Source organism: Haliotis rubra, unplaced genomic scaffold (genome assembly GCF_003918875.1).
Source record: "Haliotis rubra isolate DU_JTF1 unplaced genomic scaffold, ASM391887v1 Scf59, whole genome shotgun sequence".
Lineage (NCBI taxonomy): Eukaryota > Metazoa > Mollusca > Gastropoda > Lepetellida > Haliotidae > Haliotis > Haliotis rubra.
Window position 1 is genome coordinate 2,356,474 of NW_025767290.1, and position 21,343 is coordinate 2,377,816.

At 40.9% G+C, this 21,343-nt stretch overlaps 2 protein-coding genes across 2 annotated transcripts in view; one reads left to right on the forward strand and one right to left on the reverse strand.

Annotated features, from left to right (window-relative positions):
• LOC124255014 (transportin-1-like) overlaps nt 1–940 on the reverse strand; it is a 41,746-nt gene extending 40,806 nt beyond the window's left edge. Inside the window, 1 exon segment of the mRNA XM_046688852.1 lies at nt 523–940. Coding sequence (XP_046544808.1) covers nt 523–621 — 99 coding nt within the window. The 5' untranslated portion in view covers nt 622–940.
• Nucleotides 941–1,184: 244 nt separating this feature from the next.
• On the forward strand, nt 1,185–17,178 carry LOC124255027 (F-box/WD repeat-containing protein 9-like). Its single transcript, XM_046688863.1, has 8 exons — nt 1,185–1,365; nt 2,645–2,902; nt 4,110–4,249; nt 4,600–4,762; nt 11,851–12,005; nt 12,541–12,654; nt 14,413–14,571; nt 16,398–17,178. Exons 1-8 carry the CDS (start codon nt 1,341–1,343, stop codon nt 16,473–16,475), a joined length of 1,092 nt encoding a protein of 363 aa, XP_046544819.1. The 5' UTR covers nt 1,185–1,340; the 3' UTR covers nt 16,476–17,178.
• Nucleotides 17,179–21,343: the final 4,165 nt, after the last annotated feature.

Sequence of the window (21,343 nt, forward strand, 5' to 3'; positions counted from 1 at the left end):
TACTCCAAAGAGAATTTTATGCTTTCAACAAAGAGACTAAGGGAATGCCCAATGAACAGTATCTAATGGTTTGTCAAAAATAACTCAGTATTAGAAGCTTTTCCCGTTCACATTATGATATTAGTTGGTTTTGTTGATCATTTAGTTTCAACTATTGACAAAAGAGGTGTCAGTACTGGTCTTACAGCCCTATCTGTTCATGCTGTTTCCTGATTAACCTTTCGAATTCTTTCACGAAACGAGATACTCAGGTTTATACACTTCGAAATTGTCAATACATATTACCATACCAACTATACATAGTGTGTCATATTTCTTTAACTAACATACCACCGTGAACTCGTTATTACTGTAATCAAAAGGATCGCTTGATTCCCCCGCTGTCAAAAATATAACCGGCGCAAATGACGAAACACGTGTTTTAGTAGTTAAATCTACAACATGAAACTGGAACTGAGCGTCTTACACAAAGACGGTGTAAATTATCAAGGAACATAAAAAGAAACGGGTGTTAAAGGATACTTGTTGAACGGCGCGTTGCGTGGCTGTATCTGGAGACTGCGATTCCTTCAACAGCTGTAATATTTGCCGAAGACCACTCTCCTCCGGCTGCCACGCCATCTTGGATTATCCGAACGCGGCGGAGGGATATGAAATGAGCAGGTGGATCCGTCACAGGGCAGTTACCTCCCTTTGAATGACTTTTGCAATGACCAATACCATAATGTCACGGTAATCAAACGCAACTTATTCCGGCGTGGTTACTGCGCGCACTCTCTCTCAAAAGTACATTGGCCTTTTCTACTTTGTTGAGTTGGGGCAACTCTAAGAATGTCGATACATTATATAGACGAATATATTGTCCACATAATTCCCAGTTCACAGACAAAAATGTATTCCGCGCAGCAAATTTATGCCCATATTTCTTGAAATCAGACATACAATCATTGGATAGATAATGAATTATCTCCCTTTGAATAATTTATTTGGAGGCAAATATTTCTATTGCTAAAATCGTCTTCATTTTGCCGTTGTTGTTAATAGGTGGTAAGAAATGCTTTAATAAATAAATGTCAGGTGTTTGATTTTAATTTAAATTTTTAAACAACTTGATACATTTCAGGGGCATTTCCGGTTCCTCTCAATTAACCAATGAAATGTAATCTTATATTTACTGTCGGCGAGGACGGATGTTGTCATCCATCAAAATAGCGTAAGATGACCACAAGAGTTAACAATATAACTGAGTCATGAGGCGTGTCTGTGTTTAGACTTTTTTTAAATACAACCCATATACTTAAGCTGAATGAGAAAGAACTTAAAACCCACCGTTGGAAGAAATGAATTTCAACTCATCAACAAATGGTAAGAAAAACAAGAGAATAATATGGCTTGTTGCCAAGAAATTTTAAACTTGCATTCCCTACATTTTGGCCGGTGCTTGTATTTTGGATCCATCGTATTGTTGCTCTCTGGTACTTGTTCCTCTGACTGCAAAAGATGCAAAATTGTGAAAATACTTAACTTTAATTCTGAATGATATTTTTCACCTTTGGACAATCATCATTGCCGTTTGGTTTATTATCTGGACAGAAATGCACATACATGTAAATAATTGGTATACTATTGCACATGGGACTAAAGGTTCAAGAGGCATGGGCCAGTCTTATGACGGTGCCAAGAGGCATGGATCTGTCTTATGATGGTGCCAAGAGGCATTGTCCCATGAAGGTGCCTAGAAGCATGGGCCTGTCTTATGACGGTGCCAAGAGGCATGGATCGTCTTATGATGGTGACTAGAGGCATTGTCCCATGAAGGTGCCTAGAAGCATGGGTCTGTCATATGACGGTGCCAAGAGGCATGGATCTGTCTTATGATAGTGCCAAGAGGCATTGGACTTTCTCATGAAGGTGCCTAGAGGTATGGGTCTGTCTTATGAAGGTGCCAAGAGGCACAGGGCTTTTTTTATGAAGACACTTTGGGAGCATGGGTCAATCTTATGAAGTTGCCTAGAGACATGGGTCTGTCTATGGAGGTGCCAAGAGGCATTGGTCTTTCTTATGAAGGTGCCTAAAGGCATTCGACATTCTTATAAAGGTGCCTAGAGGCATTGGTTTGTCCCATGGAGGTGCCTAGGCATGGGGCTTCCTGAATGTTTATTTAAAGGTTTAGAACTCTCATTGTCAAATTCAGAATCAAGGCCACATGCCCCTTCAAAATTAATTTTGTTCTTGATATCTCAAAAAACTATATACTGTGGTAGTATAGTTTACATCATATTCTTTATTGTTGTCAAATGAAATGGATGGTAATCATCTTAATCCCCACACCTTTGTCCTACAACAAATATTCAAGTAAGGAATTATGATAGGACATGCTGTGGCACTGGTACATATTTCCTGAGAATGCAGTGAACAAACCATTTTATTTTCCTAACAGGCCATTTAGGGGCCAGGTTGTAAATGTCCCCAGAACCCTTTTGCTTGTCACAAGCAGCAACTGAATGACTTTGTTGTTTGCATGGTACATAATCCACTACTGTTTTATCTGGACCAGACTTGATAGATTGGCCAGATGGAGATTACACAGCTGGAACATTGTTGTCCTAAAACATCCTTCACTCACGTATTTTCTTCCACACAGTGCCTATGTGTGATGTTGCTGATGAGGACACACCAATGGCAGCTATAGATGCTGATGCCGCCGACCTCAGCAGCCACAACCTGACCCTGGATCAACTTCCTCCAGAGCTGCTCATCAGGATATGTGATTTCCTGGATGTACGGGTTATTCACAAGCTGCAACATGTGTGCAGAGTCTTTGAGGAACTGTTGTCGGGAGATAACTATTTCAAAACAAGAATCAGTCGACGGTGGCCAAAGATTTACCCTGCCATTCCAGGTAGATTAAATTTTTCTCTTTATGAAAGGGTTGGGGTTAAACTAATAAGTGTTTGTTCATCATCCCGAATCCCGAAGACCCAAGTTTGATTTGATTACATTGTGTTTAGCTATACTCAGTCAATCTCGCAATGTATGTTCTGTGTGTAAGTTTGGGAAATAGTCAGTAACATTTTATATGTTCTTGTAATATGAGTAAGTTCAGCTTTTATGTAAACATTTATAATTTTTTTTTACTGAAAATGACTCTGAGAACCAGTTTTAGCTTTTGGCATGAGACTGTTGCTGATGATGTTTTGTTGTACCGGGTAGGTGTTATTGAAATAATGAAATCTGCTGTCATTAAAGTTTTGCAATTGTGAGTATAATAACTTGCTCATCTGTTGGTGTGGATGTATTGGGAACATTGCCATGGTTGCCAATGTCTGTTAACTGGTTAACAAACATCAACTTCATAATCGAATAAGACATATTACACAGATAGAATTAGGTACTGCAAATGCATGAGTGAGTGAGCGTGCATGGATTTACTCTGCTTTTAGCAAGATTTGATCGATACCTCCACAGAGGACACCAGAAATGGGCTTCACACATTGTTTACCCATCTGGGAGACTGAACCCAACCTATTAGCATGATTAGCCTGATGACATACGCTTGAAGAACTAGATGACCCCACTGCACTGGAAATGAATGATAAACAATAATGCTAACTACAGAATTCATTGAAGAAGATGAATAATGGATGATTTTGATTTGCTTACAAACTTGATTTTTAATTATCATGAAAATAGTTTGACTGACTGACTGAGTTTTGGTTTTATGCCGCTTTTAGCAATATTCAAGCAATATCACGGCCGGGGGACACCAGAAATGGGCTTCACTCATTGTACCCATGTGGGGATTCGAACCCGGGTCTTCGGCGCCACGAGCCAACGCTTTAACCACTAGACTACCCCATCGCCCCGAAAATAGTTTGAAATAGATAAAGTTTGAAAGCAGGGTAATGTTTTGTTTTTGTATTTGGTGGTGGGATAATAATTTTCTTTGTTGCTTCTGATCAATCATTATGCATAATTGCTCAACTGGACTCTTCTTCTTCCTTGATCCATGCACATGAGGCTGAAATATGTGAGAAATAACAATGAAACAATTTTGACTGCTTTTTTGACAGCCATAGATTTAGTTTGATAAATTTGCTCTCCAACAGTTGACAACTTAAACTGGCAGGAGGCATGTGAGGAAAGGGAGGTAACTCATGCTGCATGGACCAATCAGGAAGCTCACCTGGAACATTTCACCTATAATGAGTGTCTGTTTGCTGCTGTTGATACCGTCCATCTCATGAAGGTGAGCTTTCTCTTGGCTGGACACAAAATATTGCATCATATTAAAACCAATCAAGATTGTAGATTGCTTCATGCGTACAACTAATGTTTCTTGGAATGTGAGAAATTCTTTTAAAGTTAAGTTTTGTCAGTGGTTATTTGTCTTCATTGTAACATTAAAATACTCATCTCTAGATGGTATATGATTTCTAAGCATGTCCACAGATATGATGTCCATTGCTTTCAAATTGTAAGTGGCAGATGGCTAGTCTTTGTCACCTAGTTCCAAGATGACCTGTAGAATGTTTAAGAAAAACTTATGTTGATAGACAAATTGCTTAATATGATGTTTCTACTTCGTCATATTCACAGGATGGACAGATTCTGGCTGCCGGATCACGTGATCGCTACTTGACCATCCTTGACCTTGACAAGTATGACTCCATGAAGAAAGATTCCAAGAAGGACATGGAGATCTTCAGTGACAACAAGGTCCATAAGGTAACATTATGTGTAGGATATTCATGTGTGCTAGGTGTCTGATTCATGCTGGCCAAGTATTTACGTAGAAGAAGTCTTGAATCACCCTCTGGCATAGATACATTCTGTCCTCTTGAAATGTCGTACAATTAAGCCATGCAATTGAGCCTGGTAGCGATAACTGTAGGAAAGCTTTTTTAACAAGCTTCTCACAGAGGAAATATTCTGTACCATGTGGCACTGAAGGTGTTGAGCCATGTGACGGAGATTAATATAAAAACAAAATGAGTAAGGGAGATAACTCTAAGTATTTAAAGTAAGGCCATTACCAATGCTCAGTATTTTACAAGTGCCTCGATGAGTTTGCTGCTACTTTCAATCATCAGAAATGAACTGAAATTCTTGATACACGCAAATTCCGCCGGTGAAGAGTCAAGTTGTAAATGGTCAGCAGCTTCCTCAAAAATGGAAGTGTGACTATTGGTAGTCTAGATCACATGTGTTACCCTCTGACAAGTATAAACAGGCAGGGCCACCATGGCTAAAAGCTATAAAAATGCCTTTTAGAAAATGGTCAGATGTAACATGTTATTTTGGGATTACACTTTACCAAGAGAGCTGTGGTGGCTGAGTGGGTTTGATTGCAAGCTTTGTGTGTTGGCGACTGTATGCCTCACTCCTGAAATTGTGGGTTCATATCACAGATGGGATTCAACCCAATAATGTACTAGAACCTATATTTTACCAAAAAAGTGTAATCCAAAATAAATTCCCATCTAAAATAAATATAGTGTAATATCATGCAGTACATCTCACCACTTTCTAAATGGCGAAAGGTATTCATTGACTAAATGGCCCAACCCTTATTTTCCTTATCCTGACTCATGCTCTTTTGCTTGTCCCCTTCCTCTTGCGAACATAGTGGAACACTTGTATCTCCTTAATTGAAGCTCCCTTCAATGTAAAATCACTAATTGGTACTCACCCACGAGTTACCTCCCTGCCGCCGTAGCGGGAACAGGTGTCGCCACCCTCTGGCCTCATGCTTCACTCTCTCCTTCTTAGCCCAGTGAGCAGGATGTGAGGCGCCTGTGTCTCCTTACACACTATATCCTTTGGTTTTCTTAGTTAGTTACCTTTTATAGTTTACTATAAAGGTATAGCTAGTATCCTTCAGTTATTTGCGTTAATAATTAATCGTATTTCTACTGTTTATTCCGTGAGTTAAGTGATTGTTCAGCTAGTTTTACATTGATGAAAAACTGTACTATTTGTAGATTACGTTTTTCGCTGCGGATCGCATGTGGTATGCCCTAGTTGTACTACGCCTTGTGCGTTTGACTCCGTTGCAGTTACTGCATAAATTTAACCAATTCTGCCTTTGATAAATACCATCTTTGCGTCTTGAGGCGTGTTGCAGATAGGTCCGCGCAAACTAGGTGTAGACATGGCCCGATCGTCGGATTGCCCATCCAGTCAACTGCTGTCGAGTGATCCCCTCCCGTCTGGTGTTCTGCTTGAGACCCCATCGGAAGAGGGACGTGGGATGCAGTCCGTCACCTCTAAGAAGCGACCGGCCTCTCCAGACATCCAGTCATCGCAGACAAAGTCCAAGAGGGCCTCAGCGTCTTCTCAGCGCAGACCGTACCCCAGGGCAGCGTCTTCCTCCAAAGGAAATCTGAAGTCATCGAGAACTTTCTCAGGCGAGATCGTTCCAGCAGCAGAATTGGGCCTCTCGATGACCAGCCGATCATCATACCCGACATGCACACAAGAAGCGACCAGTGACAGCGACAGTGGCGTCAGCAGAGATCAACAAGCAGCCTGATGCCTCTACACTGATGTCAGGCGAGATGGCTGAGGGCCCCACCGCTAACACAGCAGAAAGGGCACCATCTACTACGTCGCAGATCATCCCAAGCGATCTTATGAAACAGATCATGATTATGATGGAAGGCCACTATAGACTGGAGAAGCAGCCATCCCAGGGTCGAGCCAGCGAAGGCTCCAGCGTGAACAGCACCCCAGGGGCACCATCTGTCAGCGTAGCAGCCGCGACAATGCAGCCAGCGAAGGAAGTCACAGACCACCTCGACGAAGGACCCAGATGTACAGCCCAGCGAAGGGCCCTTGGCGGGAAGAATCATCACCTTCTTGGCGTCATACTCAGATATGGAATCTGATCACCAGACCACCGCGCAAAAGCCGGCGAAGGTCATATCATCGTTCCCCAGGACGGACATCTGAAGAAGCGAAGGCGTTAGCGAAGGACACCTGAACCCAGATCGTCTTCATCTAAAAGATCAGCAAGGGACTACACAAGAGCCAGCGAAGCTATCAGTCCCCTCATAGATCGCCAAGAAGGTCAACCTATCGATATAGATCACCAAGGCGATCACCTGCGCCGATCACCCGCGTCGATCACCTCACAGGTCTGCACATAAGCCTACAACTAGATCTCCACAAGCGTCAAGCGATATAGAGATAGAGCCACACAGCCCTACATCAGAAGAGCAACAACCTCTTATCTATGATGATGGAATGGAAGATGATGGAGGAATTATTTTCTCAGATGCAGAGATAAGATATTGGATGGTCAATAATCTAGATCTCTCATCACCTTCAAGTGGCAATAAAGAGCAGACTTATCTGATGAAAGAAGATGGCGCGCAGATGCTATTACACTACCCCAATCGACCCGATTAGCGGTACCTCAGAACCTAGATACAGCATTTAACAAAGCCACAAAGGTTCAGGCGCCACATCTGCCAAATTTCAAGCGCCAAGAAGTTCTCCGCATAATATGGAACCCTTCTTCAAAGCGCCAAGACATCGATGAGAACTATAAGCTGATCTCCGATGCCAAGAACAAGTACTACAAGATTGATGATCGGAAGTGGTTCAGATAGAAACCATGGCCAGTATGTTCTTCGGTCTAAATAGATCTAGAACAATAAATGAGACACTTATCTCCAGATTTGAACCACGACCTCTGAAGATGACAGAATGATTTACTTTCGGCCCTACTGATGCAAAGAAGGACCAGCAGTTTTAACAGATCATCTGGCGTCTGTCTCAGCAGCACTGACCTTAGCTTCGTCGTCAAGGCCTCCTAGCTTCCTGCAACTGGGGTGAGAACTTTACAGCTCCACTATATACAGCCCGTGGTCTTCCCCATCCATATTTGCGGAGGAATAGACACAGTCTCCAAAGAAGTCACCAAGGATTCTAGAAGTCCTGATGATTAAATCGATGGACAGCTAGCCAGTGTCATTCGACAGACTTCACAAAGATACTCAGGGAGATCTAAATTCACGGGCCTACAAAGAGCTAGAGACAGGAAGATTGCCAGTTCAGGGGAAGAGATTCTTTTTAAAGTAAGCCCATATGGCAACTATAGAGGAGGGTCAGGGCGAGGCAGGACACCCAGAGGTTCCGCAACTATAAGCAGCTGAAAGACAGGTTGGAGCGACTGGAGTCTTCCACCCCAGCCGTTCCAGTACAACCGTCACAAGTGGGTGGGCGTCTTCAACTACACTGGGAAAACTGGGGAATACTTCAAGACACCTATGTCTCCAACATTCTTCAGCGGTTTAAGTATCCCACTACAGGCCAAGCCTCCACTAACAGTCAACCCTCACAAGTTCGAGGTAGAGGCACAACAACTACTAAAGTTAAAGAGGCGGTTACATTACTCCTAACCAAGCAGGCCATAGAAGTAATAGAGCAAGGAAACATCGAACCAGGTTTCTACTCCCCAGTTTTCCTAGTACCCAAGAAGAACTCCAAGGAGAAATACAGACTCATTTACAACATGAGCTTATTCAACAAGACTTACTTAAACAAACCACCCAGGTTCACTATGATACATCTACGCAGCTCTGACAGATGATTAAGCCCCATGGACTACATGGGCAGTATAGATCTACAAGATGCTTATCTGCACATCCCAATACATCCCGAATCCAGGAAATAGCCGGTTTACGCTAGGCGGGTTACATTACCAGTGGAAAGTACTCCCATTGAATAGCATCAGCCCCATGGTTATTCCACGAGGATACTTGAAACCGATTGTTATCTATCTACATCGTCAAAGGGCTCGCGCAGTCGCGTTCTTCCTCGACTGACGGGATACAAGTAGATCAAGATCCACAGCATCTCAAACTACAGTTAAACTACATCATAAAGCTACTAACACAGCTGGGATGGTTAGTAAACTTACACAAGTCGGACCTAGTACCATCGCCAAGATCTGCAATTCCTAGGAATCCGATTTATCACCAATCTCAACCGTATAGTGGTACCAGAAGACCGTTGGCTCAAGATCCAACAGATCATTCCACCAGCTCTACTGTCACGCTACCGCCGACAATGGCAGAGCTTACTAGGTCTTCTAACATCAGCCCAAGACTTGACAGTCATAGGCAGATTACAGTTTCGTCCGTTACAGGTCTTCGTCAATACACATCTCGGCGACCTACAACCATTCAGTCTACCGATACATCTCAGACCTCATCTATTATGGTGGACAAAGAAATCGAATGTCTGCGAAGGGATTTGTTTAGCAGAGCAGGAATTCAAGACCCATCTATATGTAGGCAGCGTGGCTCCAAGGTTGGGAGCTCATCTCTCAACGGACGACATCAGGGTTATGGACTCAGCTAGAAAGCAAACTCCACATAAGCATTAGAGATGAAAGCTGTAATCAGCGCCATAAGACATTGGAGCAACATTCTACAGAATCGCACCTGATGATACATACCGACAACTTCGACAGTGGCGTTTTATGTGAACAGACAAGGCTCAGCGAGATCGCCGAACCTTTTGAATTTAACCTTTCAACTGTTGAATTAATCCAAGATCTAAATCTACATGTCAAAGCATGCCACATTCCGGAGCCAGGAATATACTAGCAGGCGCTCTCTCGGGCCACATCTACCGTCGCCCGACAGAATGGATGCTCAATACAGAGATATTTGCACAGATAATCAAGCAAATAGGGGCCCGCTAGTAGATCTATTAAGCCACAAGGTTCAACAATCAACTACCGACATTCGTGTCACCAGTGCCAGACCCACAAGCATGGGCAACAGGCGGCTCTAAGCATTTCATGGGAAGGCCTCAATGCGTGCAGCGTTTCGCCCCAGCAATAATACCTCTAGTATTACAGAAAATCAACCAAGCGCAGAGCCTACAACTCACTTTGGTGCAGCCCTATTGGCCGGCCAGAGCGTGGTTTCCGCCTTAATACAAGATATCGGTCAACCCGGCACTAGAACTACCCAATGGCGCAAACCTGTTAATACATCCCACACCAAACAGGTGCACAGAAACCCAGAAGTATTCAAACTTCGCGTATGGACTGTATTAAAATGTGTTTAAACAAGAGGATATTCTACCAGCGGCAAAAGCGGTCCGCGCTTGCCTTACGATACTCAGCAGCGTGGCAATGCGATGACAAGTGGCAAAGTTTGAAAATTATGCAACAAACAAGGGTTTTACAGCGAGAGATGCTCGCATCCTCAAGTGGCGAGACTATTTGTGTTACTTACGGCCAAAACAAACATTTAAAAGGCTCGACATTGTCAACATATCTTGCGGCGCTTAGTTCTGTGATTTCTATGAGAGCGGGTGTTAAATTAACAAGAACACCAGAGTTACTGGCCTTACTCGTGCTTTCGATTGGAGGACCAAAGCGGAAATTCCCGCCCAGCTTGGGATCTGAATGTAGTTTCACGACACCTCACAAGTGAGGATTACGAACCATTGGAATCGACAGCGTTTGAATTTCTCTCACAGAAAACAGTCTTCCTGTTATAAGCTAGCCACGGCAGCCAGAATATCTGAAATTCATGCTCTAGATTATGAGAGGATACAGTTTGATGAAAATCAAAAGACAAGCACCTGGGATTAAGATGGGATTTCATGGCTAAAATCAACTACCAGGTCAACCAGACAGGTTATTTCACATCCCTGCGCTATCCTCAATTCTTGGATCTCAAGATACATTGGACTTATCTCTATGCCCAGTCACGAGCTCTCATAATCTATTTCACGTGGTTCCAAAACAAAGCGAAGATCGGCTCAGAAGATTGTTCATCCGTTATAAGCCTACAAATCAGACAGAAGTCTCTCGTACCACCATATCAATATGGATAAGAACTGTCATTTCTGGCCTATAAGGCAGCAGGACTGGACCCTCAACAGCATCAAATCCCCATGAAATCAGGGCATTGGCATCCACCCTCGCCCTTCATGGTAACTGTTCATTGAATACAATTATGGAAGGATGCTTTTGGAAATCTAACATGGTGTTTGCTAATCACTATCTCAGAGATATCACCACCGAGGGCGTCTCTGGCATTCATCATTTCGGTCCTTTGGTCCTCGCTCAGCAATTGACAGTCCCTCGTGGCGTTAATATTCACTTACGAGATTATTAGATATATGATACATATATTCACTAGCTTATAACTCCATGGAGTTCTAGGGCTATGTACATATTTAGCTTAGGTTATTCAACCTTAAGCTCATACTGAGTTATATTCAGTGTACAGCTACGTTAGAGTAGCAGTTTATATATATATATTGATATATCAGTATATTAGTAAGGTAATACCCACTTATAGTGTATATATCTATGGATTATTATAAGGAAATATCCTAAGTCTCAATGCCTTATGAAGTTCCATGAAGTTATTACAATATCACTTACTTAAATCACTAATTAATCCAAAGTATTCTGTTTACCCACCACCTCTCCGATTGGATTCTACAAACAAAAGAGCATGAGTCAGGATAAGGAAAAATATGTAATTTTCTGAGTAAAATTGATATTTTATACTTATCCTGACTCATGATATTAACTCCCTCCATCCTCCCACATAACACTTTGGATTTCCCTGTAAATTCAAGTGTTGGGCTCGCAAAATCAGGAGAGAGTGAAGCATGAGGCCAGAGGGTGGCGACACCTGTTCAGCTACGGCAGGGGAGGTAACTTCGTGGGTGAGTACCAATTAGTGATTTTACATTGAGGGAGCTTCAATTAAGGAGATACAAGTGTCCACACTATGTTAAGCAAGAGGAAGGGGACAAGCAAAAGAGCATGAGTCAGGATAAGTATAAAATATCAATTTTACTCAGAAAATTACATTTGTGGCACCATCACCAAGAAAACATATCACCGAAAACCAGTGCTGTGTGTTGCCGTCGACGACCAGTTTATCATCACAGGGAGTGAAGACAAAACAATCTGCATTTATGATCGTAGAGCTGACAAGAATTACAAGAGACTAGAGGTACAATGTCCAGTAATGTCTGAATTTGTACATGTATATCCTTATTATTTGGGATTGAAATTGGGTTTTCTGAACTGTGTCTGAAGGCTCTTTAGATGTTTAGGCAAGTCTTTGAAATTAGCATGTGCCAACAGAAAAATATTGGTCTGAAAAAATATGTTATTTGAGCCATTATTTGTGTCAGTTTAATGTGGACATGATGGTAATTGTGGTCAACTTGGTGTTATAGGTAAATCAACCATAACATCTTCCACTGACATCTGTTATGAAATTGGTTGTCAATTTGACACATTGCAGTTGACAAACAGATGAAACATTTGAGATAGGCCATGTATTGTGTGTCATGACTCTCATGACACTCTTTGTGTGCCTGTTAACATAATTGTCTCTCACTCCATTCATGGTTGTAAGCCACCTAGCACTGCGGCGAGTTGTGTCTAGTAACATGGATGGTATTAGTCAGGAATCAAGACTCTACTGTATGGAGCTTGTGCATTACTACAGGGAGACAACTCATAACTTCCTGTCCTTTTAGTTGGATACCTACCCTCTGGACATGAGCTATGGCAACAACCAACTGTGGTTCGGAGACAAGCAGGGGTTTCTGCATCTCTTGGATACCTCACATGGAGCATTTGATCTTGTTGAGGTAAACTTCCTGGACTGAAACTGAGCTCATTTATGTATTGCCTTGCTCAGTATGCACTGCGTGTTGTGACACATGATTTCAGAATTAAAATGTGCCCATTTTGTTTTTTCATTTGTATGTAAAAGTGAATAGTGGGGTTATTGTTTTCTTTTTTTAAAACCACCCCCCCACCCCCCCTCTCCTTGTTTATGTTATTCTGAGGCCATGTTTTTCATTATTTTGGCTTGAGTTGTATTTGAGCTGTGATTGTTGGTTCCAATCTTGGTTTTCCTGTTTACACCATGATATGACTGGAAAACTGTTCAAAGTGGTGTTAAGTGAGCCAGTTTGGTTGGTCAAAATGTAACCAAGTGTTTTTAATGTATCGCAATATCTGATTTGATCTGACGTGGCCATATTTTGCTGAATGGGTCTTGAAGGAAAAAATGAATTTTAATTTCAGTACTGCACATAGTGCATTGTCAGGCTAGCTAACAATAGGTGTTGATAAATTAATAGGTGTATTATGTACTGTTGAATAGCTTTCCGTTTCAACTACCTCAGCTGCTGTTCTATTTGTATTTGCTTAAAGGTCACATGCAACCCAAAAATCAAACATAATTAAAACACAATTATCACTTCTTCATGACATATAATATGCATTGCTGATTATGAAAAAACAAATAAACAAAATTATAAGCGTATAATCGCAAATCAAAAGTGCAATATTTTGTACTTGGGTTTACCGCCCTCGAAACGAAGCAGCCGGGATACCGAACCCAGTCAGAGCGGGTGGGTGTGCACTCAAGTGTAACGGCTGGATCATTGGCAGATGCCGCCTTCACGGCTCATTGTGTGTGTATATATAGAGATGTTGGGTTTTATAAATACATGCTCATTTTTTGTGTATAACATTTTGCAATCAACAGACATCATAACATGTCATGTGTTCAAGTATCACACCTGCCTGTCTGTGTAATTACATAATGTGACAGAGACCGAACTCGGGCCATAAATCAATGCGTTTTGTTTATGGTGTATAGCCTGATTGGTGTTAAGTTCAAATTGCATGTGGTCAGTGATCGCAGTTGTGTATTGAATATTGTCATTAGCAGACAGGCAGGCAGACACACAGGTGTCAATAAAACAAGACATTGAGTTTTGTCTGTGACAGCGACATATCTATATCACAGTTAGAAATTGTGTCAACGCTCAATAATGACATTGTATCGAACTGAGAAAGTGACTCGGTAAGAAGAACGTGTGGTGAAATAGACAAATGAAATTATATTAACAGTTTATTTACTGTCATAACATATAAAAAGCTCGCGCCTGTGAGATATCAACAAAACATTATGAAAATAGCTCACACCAAAGCCTTCACCGAGTATTCACCAGACAGCCCGCTTCCAAGTTGCGCGAACCTATTTCACTGCGCACGTGCTATGAGCGCAGCCCAGCTGTTGAAACTCGTATTCCCCAGAAAAGTCTGGGGAAAATTAGTGAAACGTTTGAACTCCGATTTCGCGCGGTTTTTTTCATCGCGTTATTTTTACTTTATAAGTTGAATTTGCATTTTTGACGCTTTGTTTCGGTAAGTCCATACCGAAAGGTATCAGAATCTGCAAAGTTGTGTTTTACGTTGCATGTGACCTTTAAGCTGAATGTAACATGGTCAGACTGATAGCTTAGCATTAATAGACTTCAGGGCTGACCTGTGTATGATGTAGAATGTGTTCATTTCTTGTTGAGCACTGTATTGTGTTGTGTTGGTTCCAGAAATTTGACGTAGGTCATAAGAGCAAGCTGACCGGGGTGACCCACAACCTCGGTGCTGTGTATACCTGCTCCACTGACCACACAGTTAAAGTCCTGGAACCGAGTCGAGACCCCGGAGTCATAGCAACACTCAACAGCCATCTTGATGGAGTAACAGGGGTACGACTCACTTACATATCTTTAACTAAGGTGTGGTGAGGTGAGGTGAAATTGGGTTTAACGTCGTACTCGAGAATATTTCGCTCATATGACGACGTGCATGCGTGTGTATGTGTATGTGCGGCTGCTTGTACTAGCCCAGACTGAAGCTGGTTTTATAGTGCTAGCCCACTGAGATACCATGCCGCAGTGAAGCATGAATACCCCACTCAGACACATTATACTGACTCCGAGCCGACCAGTCCTTGATGTACCCATTAATGCCGGGCGCCAGGCAGCGACCAACAAGTATCATGGGACCCTCTATTATCGCGGTAGTTAATGTTGTCGCCATCGGGATTATGAACGGCTACTGACATTTAGCATGTTATATATATTTTCAGTTGACTGATGTTTAATCTTCATTTCTGTCACAAATAATGTGACACATGGTCGCAACTCGTTTAATACCATTGCGGCAATTCCGATTGTCTCGTTTGACCCGGTAACTGAAGCAACTCTCTATTATCGCGGTATTGCGATTTTCTTACTATGGCACGCGGTACAAGCAGATGACACTGTAAAACGTTTACTAAGACAAGTAACGAATCTAAATAGTTTGATCATTAAAAATATTTAGGAATTTCATTCACATTAGTAATATCATCATGCTTTTAACCCAAACATCAGAAACTTCTATTCATTTGGATACAAGGTAACAATAGCGTTACAAAATATTGTTTTTCGGCTTAAAAGCATTACCATACAAATTAAGCTGCCGTGTGCAGAGTGAAGTTGCATATATCGTCACTTCCTGTTATATTTTTATACGGAAAATATGCAAATGACCTTAAAGTTGTCGCAGGATTGCTCTTGATGAAGTAAGATTTGATTCATGTTAGATGTAAGGGCAGTAGGGGTCATACTAGTTTCAAAATGTTCTAGAACTTACTGAAAAGATTAATGCTTTAATATTTTTCCGATTACACATAACATTCCAATGAAATAAATGACTTTTTCAAGAGCGATGAATTTATTTTACGTAATTTGCATATGTAAACAGCCGATGCAGGGCGTGGTGTTTCTGCTTTCCCGATGTTTTCGCGTGACGCGATAATAGAGAGCCCGCGATAATAGAGAGTCCCAGTATACCATATTTTAACGTCTTTTGGTATGACACGGTCGGGGATCGAACCTGCGACTTCCGCTCTCCGGCGGACGCTCTAACCACTACACCACGGAGGCGGTCCCTTTAACTAAGGTTTAGAAGAACAGGACTAAGAGACCAAATATTTTGGAGCCTGTCACTGGATATATGAAGTTATCTTTAAAGATATGGTGTGTAAGAAACATATGCCATGTGGGTCACTATGGAGTGTGGTTTCCAATTAAAAGAAACCTTTTATCATTATACTAACTTGCATTGATTGCATTATCAGAAACAGCAGCAGCAACTAGCTTGACATGCCTGTAGGTTACATTGAAAATGATTGCATTAGAATAATTTCACGAGGATTTTTATCTAGATTAGACTGCCGTCATAGTCTACTTGATAGAACATCTGCCCTGAGAATGAAAAGGCCTTTGGTTCAATACCTGACAGACTCGCATCAAAAGAGGGGTGGTTGGGTAGCCTAGTGGTTAAAGCTTTTGCTTGTCACGCCGAAGACCTGAGTTTGATTCCCCACATGGGTATAATGTGTGAAGCCCATTTCTGGTGTCGCCCACTGTGATGTTGCCGAAAACCAAATTCATTTACTCACTCATATCAAAAGACATAAAGCAATGTTACTTGCTCCTGCCTGATGCTTGGATTTCTTGGTTTAACCGAATTTCTGTCATTTCAGATTTCCTACCAGAACAGGGTTTTGGCCAGTGCCAGTTGTGACGTTTCTATTGGTATATGGAGACCAAGGCGACACTAGACAACAGGACCACCATCTTTACAGGTTCCTGAGGGGTTGAAGTCACCGCCTTTATATACATTGAAATCTTAATAACTTAAGTTTAATGGTCGAGGGAGTTAACAGATGTGAATGTTTTCATCAGCTCCCATCTTTATAGTTTTACTCCCATCTTTATAGCTTGTAATCACCACCATCATAGGTATACTAGAAGAAGTATAAGAAAATGTCAGATGAAAAACCTTCCTTAATGGGTTGATGTTGCTCTCTTAATTCTGTATACTGTTTAAAAGTGTTTATGTAATTGTACATATGTTCTCGCCATTATACTCTTTAAATTTAAGAAGTAAGGGATGACAGATCAATGTGAATGTCAGGTATTAGAAGTGAAGGATGTTTATGTCTGCGAAAAGTAAAACACATCCAATGCTTTGCATTTATTGTACACAACACCCAACACATTGGAGTAGGGTGTTTCTGATTTCGACGCTTTCAAGGTCGTGTCTTGTTCCCTTTGTTGTCAAGTTTACAAGGCTGTCTGTCAACACCTGTCAAAGTGCACCAAAGGGCCGAAGCTTGCTTTCAGTCACACAACATCCATAGAATTCCATCTACAGCAATGAACCCAGACCTGCCCCCAGTAAACATTTCTGGGACATGGGTGTGCATCGACATCATAAGCTGCTGACGGGGCGGTGGGGTAGCCTAATGGTTAAAGCGTTGGCTCGTCACATCAAAGACCCGGGTTCGAATCCCCACATGGGTACATTGTGTGAAGCCCATTTCTGGTGTCCCCCGTCATGATGTTGCTGGAATATTGCTAAAAGCGGTGTAAAACTAAACTCAGTCAGTCAGTCATAAGCTGCTGACCATGCAGGGTGAACATCGCCCTTCAGGAGTGGGGCAGACGCCTTCAAATCCAACAAACCTTTGAACGATTTACTTAGTTATAACTGCTAACCAAAAAGATACAGCTAACATTATTTTCAACTAATCCAACGCGTGTATGTGTTTCCCTTAATGTTAACTCATTGCTTTGTTTGTCTATTTGTGAAAGCCACTAAGTAACCAATTCAGGTTTGACAGATAATGTTTCTATACTCACTCATTTCATTGTTTAGCCTTATGTGGTTGAATTGTTTTGTGATTTCAACCATTTGACTGGTTATAAGACAGATGTATAAATATTTGGATTGCTTTTTACTTTGCCTCCACATGTGAAAAACTACCAAATACAGAGGAAATATGTAGTACATGTATACTCCGCTGTGTCATCGTTAAGTGTGGAAATAAGAGCACAATTATTGACAAGATAACAGTATCGTTATACAATTGATTTAATTCTGTAATCAAGGTGTTCTCAAAGTGTCAGAAGATAATATAATAACCTCAGGTGGGAGGTATCTCAAAGGAGAGGTCATTTGGGGCACAATTTGGTTAACAAATTGTTGACATATATTTTGAACTAGTAGTATTTTTTTTGGTATGAGATAACATCTTCATATTTTTATCACATGGTGTTTTGATATCAAAACATGCAATATGGCCTGATGTAAGATTATTTTCAGAAATGGAAAACTGATTCCATGTGATGAGAATAAAAGCTCTCATCATTGAACATGAGTAAGGAGACCAATGTGATAGTCTCTGTGTACAGTTTTGTTCTCAGGGTGCAATTTCGCTTTTTTTTCTTCAGTACCTGCATTGGTGCAACCTGTCTTATAGGTTTAAGCTGCACCATAAAAATAATGTCACTGCTTCTTAAAGGTATAAATGCTTGTTTTGCAATTTTCATAACAAGTACTCAGTATCAGACACGAGGGGCATCCCATGTGGTGGCGTGTGGTCCTGTGCACAGAGTGCAGGTCACGAATCAGTTGAAGTTAAGCAACAGCGAGCTCGGACAGTCCTTGGATGGGTGACTGTGTTTGACAGCTTGACTCCTGAGAGTTTCTAGGACTACCGTCCTTCCCCACAACAAAGCACATGTGATACATGTGGTCTCACCTTAGGCAAGTGAGTTTGTTCAAAATTGCCTCTGTTCACCCAGCAGAAAATGGGTACCCGGTTGGATAAAGTCATGTGACTATAACCTTCTAGCGCCTAACAGGCAGCTTGGGTTATCCGGGGTAATAATAATCAGGGTGTTAGCATTTTGAGAATGCTTTGTTGCGTGGAGATTAGCGCATTATAAGACTTCTCATTATTATTATTATTAAAAGTAGTCAGCCTCACCTAGAAGATTATACAAATGCAACTGTTTTTGTTTTATTTTTCTACATATTATCTGTCAACCTCAAGCAAATTGCTTTTGCCATGTTCCAGCCTCACGATCCCCATTTTGTTTGACTCTTTATCTTGGTACCCCCCAAAAAACGCAACATCTGCAATAAATGCAACACAAACTTCAGGAAACAAAATATGCAAGAAACATTTTGTGTGTTTTAGATAGGCAGAAGTCCTCTAGAATCAAATGTAGATATTCAAGTGCAAAAAAATGCAATTTGAAACTACAATCGCTTGTTAAGTGACTTTTTTTCCTGCCCCTCCCCTGATGGTGCTTGTTTTACTGAAAGAACCCTTTCAGATAACGTAATCATAAGGACATAATTTATTCTAATGTTTTCACTTCTTCAAACATGATGCCATGATGCCAAGGGTTCAAACTAAATACTGAATGGTCACACAAGTGTCAGCACTCAATATATTGTAGACAGGGCCAGCTTGAATAGCTGGACACAATGTTTTTGAAAGATTAAAATGGGGGTGTCCTTTAAAAACAGCCCCGTCTAAACATAAATTAAGCAATCAAAATCTTTGAATGTTGATTATGACGGGAAGTCATCCAATACTATACTAACATATTTTATATGATATTATCTGAGGGCATGCCATTATCCAAGAGGAACAAAATTAGAGATTGTTTTTCACTTTCTGCAATTTTTTAAAGAAATATTATACCCCAGTGTATTGTTGTGACTAATATCTCGTTAACCACATTACCCACATATGTGAAATTTTGGATATGGCTTTGCTAATGATTCCTTAAAAAAATAAAATGGAAGCGTTTATAACATTGGACATCGAGAATATAGTTAGGACGACTACTTTTGGTAGGCCCCTCCTACATTCAACAGATCCTAACCCCATGATGTTGAATCATGAATGATTCTGTTTCAATTTTGCATTACCTTTATCAAATCTCAATTATATGATCACTGCTACATTACTGATTTATGAGATCACAAATGTTTATGCTTGTAACAAGTCATGTGGAGAGAAACATATTACTTCCAGTCACTTACTTCCCAATTAAAACAGAGCCGGGTTCGATTCCCCACATGGGTACAATGAGTGAAGCCCATTTCTGTTGTCCCCCGCCGTGATATTGCTGGAATATTGCTAAAAGCGGTGTAAAACCAAACTCAGTCAGTCAGTCCCAATTAAAACACACAATGACAGTTATGAGATGTTGGAGGATTTATTGTTACCTCCACAGGTGCATCCTGTTACTGAAGTTACCACGCTCCAGCCATTTTTAACATGCACCAGTGCAGGTTGTAAATAGTGAAATCGCACCCTGAGCAGTCTTGAGCGAAGAGATGCAACAATGACTGAACATTTTTATCAGTCTAACATAGATGTTTGATATTAGATTTGAAGATATTTCAGGGTCTTTAAATGTGATTTGTGTCCTAATGTATATTGCAGTGGGCATTATTAATGTGTACATGTTTTGTAAGCATTTAAAATCAAATGTTCACTTGTCAGGATTTCCCAAGTGTACCTGTGATAGTCTAGACAAAACTATTTTTACACCAGTTTTTTTAAGTTGGAAAGCTGATAAATCACATCACATGATTGGTCAGATGGTCACCAACTTGTGTGTCATCTTAATATATGTTTATTATGTTTCAAGTACATGGATACAAGGCACTCAAAGCTTGTTTGAGGCTCGGTCATAGATTATAAACTCCCAGATATTCTAATATAAGTTCTCTAGTCTATCATTATGTACTGTTGGTCTTAGCTAGCTCACTCACTCACTCACTGTTTCAAATACATGAACAAGACATAAGATGTTTTGTGTAACCATGATAACTGTTTTTTCAATTGATGAAGGTGCCAGATAGATTATTCAGCAAGAATAAATGAAATACCTATCCAAAATAATTTCAGTTTAGACTAATTTACACTTGTCAGAGGGGTGAACAAAGAACATGATCTAGACAACCAGTAGCTAGTCTTCCACTCTTTGTGAGTGGGTTAGATTGCTGACTTTGTAAATCTAGGATCAAACTCAACCCCATAAGTACTAGAATATGTACTTCACTGAGAAAGTGTAATTGACCACTTTCTAAAAGGCACTATACATTCATAATCTAGGTTTAGATATAAGGCTATGCCCAGAGTTGGTTGGAATCAATATTGTTGTTTATGTGGGTTAATGTTCAAGAGAATGACCTTCACAGTGATAATAAAAACCTGACTCATTTCAAAGATCCTAGAGATGGTGTTGGTAAAGTTATACCTGACTTAATGCATCAGGTGGTCTATGTCAGGGACCAGATAGATTGTGTGTCTTCATACTCCAGTGATCATAATATCAATCACTGGATTGTGTGGTTCATACATGTTTATTTCAAACTGTCAGCACAGACTTGCCTATTCCTTACTGTGGTGTAGAAACAATATTATTTATCCTTGTGGCATGAAGGATCCCTGAGAGACCAACATTCCAGGGGGGGTTTGGGAGAAACTTATCAAATACAAACAACTGACCACCGGCACAGTTTTGGTGAAATATGTTGACCAAGTAATAATAAGTGAAGAGTCATGTCATGTCATTTTTTTTCAGGGTCCCTTTCCACAAACCAATCACAGTGCTG